Source organism: Sinocyclocheilus anshuiensis, unplaced genomic scaffold, assembly GCF_001515605.1.
Source record: "Sinocyclocheilus anshuiensis isolate Anshui unplaced genomic scaffold, SAMN03320099.WGS_v1.1 scaffold419, whole genome shotgun sequence".
NCBI classification, from domain to species: Eukaryota; Metazoa; Chordata; class Actinopteri; order Cypriniformes; family Cyprinidae; genus Sinocyclocheilus; species Sinocyclocheilus anshuiensis.
Window position 1 is genome coordinate 430,441 of NW_015548228.1, and position 5,000 is coordinate 435,440.

Consider the following 5,000-nt stretch of genomic DNA (forward strand, 5'->3'; position numbering starts at 1 on the left):
TTTTCTATAGCCTTAAGCTTTAAAGCGTTTCATCCAGGTCGCCAGTAGCAAACAATGGAGCGCGCTCTGCTGGACAAACTAAGTAATTACACAATTTCAAGCATTTTATCTGCGTTATATGTTCTGTAAAAAAAAATTTAATATCGGCGGCATATTCGCTGATACCGATATATCGGAAACAGGCTCATATCGGCCGATAATATAGGCAAAACGATATATCGGTCGGGCTCTAATTTCTTATTATCATCAGTGTTGAAAACCGTTGTGCTGCTTAATTTTATTTTTTATCTAGATTTTTTTAGGATTCTTTAATAAATAATGTTTAAAAAAAGTCATTTATTTGACTTTTTGTAATATTATAAATGTCAGTCATATCTCACTGACCCTTAACTTTTGAATGGTGTATTTTGAATGGTGTAATGCTCAATTCCCATATTTACAAAAATAAATATTCAAAAAACAAAATTACGATACAGTTCCAAAAAACGATTTAGAAGTTGTTGTTTACTCAAGACAGTGGAAAAACATTGTGCCACTGTGCCACTAAAAACACTCTCGGCTGCATGATTTAACAAGCCACAAGACATGTTTTCATGAGAGCTCTGCGAGTATTTCCGCGTCTCTGGTTGACACAGGCAGGCTGTTGTTGTACTTTTTAAGAGGCTTGGTATAGAGACCATGTGTTTTTGATCATGTCAGTCTGGCCTCCTTCAGCCGCAGCTGGAGTTTGTCAGGCTCTGCCTCCCCAGGTGTGGGGACATTGGGAGTCTTTGCATAAGCCCCTTAGTGAGTACATGAACACGGCTGTTTCCAGTACACCAGCTGAATCACCACTGTTGCATAACAACATTTAGGCACTTGGTAATTCACACACTTGGATTCTATGTTGACCATTAAAGCCACAGCGACATGTATAAGATGTGTAACCCAACTCTAAAGTGCACTGATCGTGCCATCCTGTAGCAAACAAAAACAAAGCATCCAGTTTTTATGTAAACAGCCACACAAAAATCCTTCTTTCTACTTTGTCTGCAAACTTCAATGGACTTCTGCAAAAAACAAAATTTCGCAAGAACATACTGGGCGGCTTATCTATTCAGATTTAGGATCTTGCTTTGGAACTAGTGGTTGTTTTTTAAGCCGTTTCTGGAGAGAAGTACAGAGAGGAGGCGTGGAGTATTTCTCCACCAAAGTACTGCAGAGAACGTATCATAATAAACAACTCTGGCCAGCGTTGAGATCATTGCACACAACTCCAACTGCGAAAAACGAAAACGAAGGAGTTGAGCAAGAGCACAAAGCCCATCAAACCACAAGGAACCATATGCATCCCATATTGCAATGCAAAAACTTTGCATCACAACTCAAACCATAAAGGCCTGTGCAGGAGGCTTCAAAAGAAACTGGTACTAAGCCCAGGACCATATATATAATAACTTTAATAACTTCACTGTGGTGACATAAGACCTTATAAGAAAGGTACATTAAAGGTAGCTGCCTACAACAATACTAGTTGCCTCAGGTTTGTTGTTGCCTCCAAAACCAATGACGAAAGCAAATATTACATCACCAGTTCTTTTCACAAGACCCTGTGGAAGTTAAGTTGAAACTTGCACGCGAAGGGAACTTGCCAACTTGTTCAAGTTGAGCATAACAGACCCTTTTATAAAGGTTCTTATAATTAAAGACCTCTAGCAACATGTAGAAACAACTCAGAAGTTGCAGACAGCATCCGATGCCAATGCTCCTATATCTGTTTACTTGTGAAAAACTATTTTCACTTCCTCTTCTGTCAGACCCGCAAGAGCTGACAAATCAGTGAGATAACAAAAATACAGTACACATACAGTGTAGCAAAGTCTTTAAAAGGGGAAAAAAGAGCAAGTTGACTGACACCTTGATCTTGAAAATATTACATGTTTAAGACACAAAACACAGGCTTAACTCGCCATATGATTGTCTTTGACAGGATATACCAGGACATTGCCATTACAATAAAACCTTTAAATGTGAGACTCCAACAACGCACATATTTTATGAACATAATAATGACACATGATTACAATATAGCTGACAGTTCAGCAAACAAAATGCAGAACAGTGTATTTAGAAAAGGCAAAGCTGAATTACGTCTAAATTGATCTGGGACTTACAGTTTCTTCAGTGTTTGTTTTATAGTAAGAGTACAAATGCATATATACAGCAGTTTTGTAGGTTCTTGACAATATCATTTCTAATAATGTGTAGTCCATAAATCATAACTGGTTAAGCTGGACTGCCCGTTTCTGTATTTTCACTCAAGAAAAGCTTCATATCACGTAATATTAGTAACAATATTTATTTACATACAAACACGGGACTAATGCCTGTTGAGACTAATCTCCAGTTAACTGTCGTGTTAAACTAGCTGGCTACCTGTTAAAATAGCGGTGGTTAGTGGAGGTTTTCTGGTGTTCAAGCTACACTGAATAGGACTTTTAATAGCAGCTGACCAAGGGACGCTGGGAATCCATTTGACGTTTCAAAACAAAATACGGTGTGCACCTTTATCAAACTGACAGATAATACCGACTCTCTCAATAAATGAACAAATAAAGTGAACGACTACTTACCCAAATAAATGTCACCAAAGGATCCAGAGCCAATTTTCCTTCCCAGTCTGTATCGGTTTCCTACTCTCAGTTCCATGATAAATGGCTAAATAACAAAGCTAGCGATCAAGCTAGCTTTAACGGGAGTAGTTTAAATGATATACGTTCGGAGTGTTTAATAAAAGCAACGAAACCCCGTTCTTTGTTACCCGTCTATTCTTCCGTCTCTCCCTGCCAGAATCCCCTTATACAGCCTGCTAGCTTGCTAATTCCCTTCCACAGTAGCTACCCAGTTTTCACCAGTCGTTTTCTAACATTCCGAATCGGGAAATATCAAAATATCAGGCTTATTAAAAAGAGTAAAGTGTGAACTTTATGCTCTAGTAATTTTTACCCTGAAAATAGTCTGTTTAAAAAAGGATGAAGGCGGATTTTGAGAACGACTCCCTCCCAGTTCCGCGGACTCTCTGTGTATCTGCTACAACAGACGCTCCATCAGCCAGCCGACCGCCGTGGCGTCACTTCCCCTAGCAACTAGTGTTGGGTCGTTCTTGAACGATTCGTTCATTTTGAACGAATCTTTAATGTGACTCGGGAAGAACGAGTCGTCTCGGGGAGTGATTCGTTCAGTCGCGCATGCGCAACATCCTATAGGTTCTGTACTGGAATTAATCAACCTGTTTCGAGTCTTCGGGTTTTTCCGAGTCATTCGTTCATCGCGTGACAGCCCCATAAGCTTTAACCTATGCAGTCTGAGTCGGAAAGAGACTTAATAATAATAACCAACTCTTTGTTACCTTTGTTACAACATTCAGTGTTATGGAAAAGAACCATAATGACAGAAATTCACACATTTATAAACTGTAAGAAGTAAAAAGCTACAATTTGAGACCAGAAACGCATCAAGTAACTGTAAGAGTAAATAATAATTATAATAATGATGATAATAATAACTATGCACCCATTTGTAAGGAAGCTTGTAAATTAACTAATTTCTCTATCCAATGCTGTCACGTCACGTGACAAAAGAACGAATGATTCGAAAGACTCGAGAGATGAACTTATCAATTCTCGTTCCGGCTCAGACTGCATTGGTTAAGTTTATGGGGCTGTCACGTGATGAACGAACGACTCAAACCCGAAGACTTGTCAGATAAGAGCTGAGGTGAGCTAATCATAGACTGAAGACCCAGGTCAACAATGAATTAATCTTTTCTGTTTCTTATAGCAGTTTTGTATTGTTTGTAGTGTGATCAACGTTTGCGTAAGTAAAACGTAAGTAAAAGTGTTAGGGAAGTAACACGTAACATTTTAATTATATTTTGCTAAAATTAACGAAATGACTCGAAAAAAAGATTCGTTCATTTTGCTGAACGAGACTCAAAGGTCCGAGTCGGTAAAATGATCCGAACTTCCCATCACTACTAGTAACAGCGGGCCACTGGAAAATCTTGGGGTCTTCTTCTTCTTCTTCTTCTTCTTCTTCTTCTTCTTAAGCATTTTTGGCGGTTGGCAAACCACCGAATAGGTGCTTTACCGCCACCTGCTGGACTGGAGTGTGGAACAAAAGTCTGGCAGAGAAATATAACAGGATTAATAAAAAATAAATAAAAAAATGGGTGTGGGGGGGATTTGCCCTACTATTCTATGATCTTCATACACATATGATGTACATATGTTTTCCTTAGTGCTGTTCCAAGTATATTTTCCAATATGATCTTTATATTCGTTCTAGGATACCTGTCTCTTTCAGATATGAAATTAACTGCACATATGTTTTCCTTAGTGCTGTTCCAAGTATATTTTCCAAAGTTAATTTAAGTTTATATTTTTTAAATACTTCTTTTAATATTATTCTCTTATTTTCATATGCATGACATTCTATTATTATATGTTTTACTGATTCAGGTTGGTTACAATGTGTACATAGACCATTTGTATGTTTACCTATTAAATGTAAAATCTTGGGGTCAGAGGCGGACAGTAACTAAGTACATTTACTTGAGTATTGTACTTAAGTACACTTTTTGAGTATCTGTACTTAAGTATTATTTTTTCTGGAAACTTATGACCTTAATTTCTTTCTTGTTTATCAGTAATCACTCTTGTAGGGCTACATGAAGTGATTTCCCAGCATTTTTTGAACATTTTGAACACTCAAATGTGATATTTATTTACAACAATAAATAAATTAATAATAATAAATTAATATTATTGTATATATTAGACACAGTATTGTCTAGTTTTGCAAAATTGTGTAAACGAAAATATTACCTATAAAGCCACAGAAGAATGATTCTTAACAAAACACAACAGGTGTTCAACTTAAAGCAACATTGCACAGATTGTTCTGTGCAGAGTATGTGAGCGGAGCGTAGCGAGGAGTGGAGCGGTGTGATTTATGACTGA

At 37.5% G+C, this 5,000-nt stretch overlaps 1 protein-coding gene across 2 annotated transcripts in view; it reads right to left on the bottom strand.

Moving 5' to 3' along the window:
- The window catches only part of LOC107654491 (casein kinase I-like), a 46,438-nt gene extending 43,344 nt beyond the window's left edge, over positions 1–3,094 (bottom strand). Inside the window, exon 1 of one of the 2 annotated variants that reach the window (XM_016441571.1) lies at positions 2,613–3,094. In XM_016441571.1, the coding sequence (XP_016297057.1) occupies positions 2,613–2,688 (76 nt within the window). In that variant the 5' untranslated portion in view covers positions 2,689–3,094. The remainder of the gene's footprint in view (positions 1–2,612) is intronic. The other variant, XM_016441570.1, reaches the window with a different exon arrangement.
- Between the last annotated feature and the right edge of the window lie 1,906 nt (positions 3,095–5,000).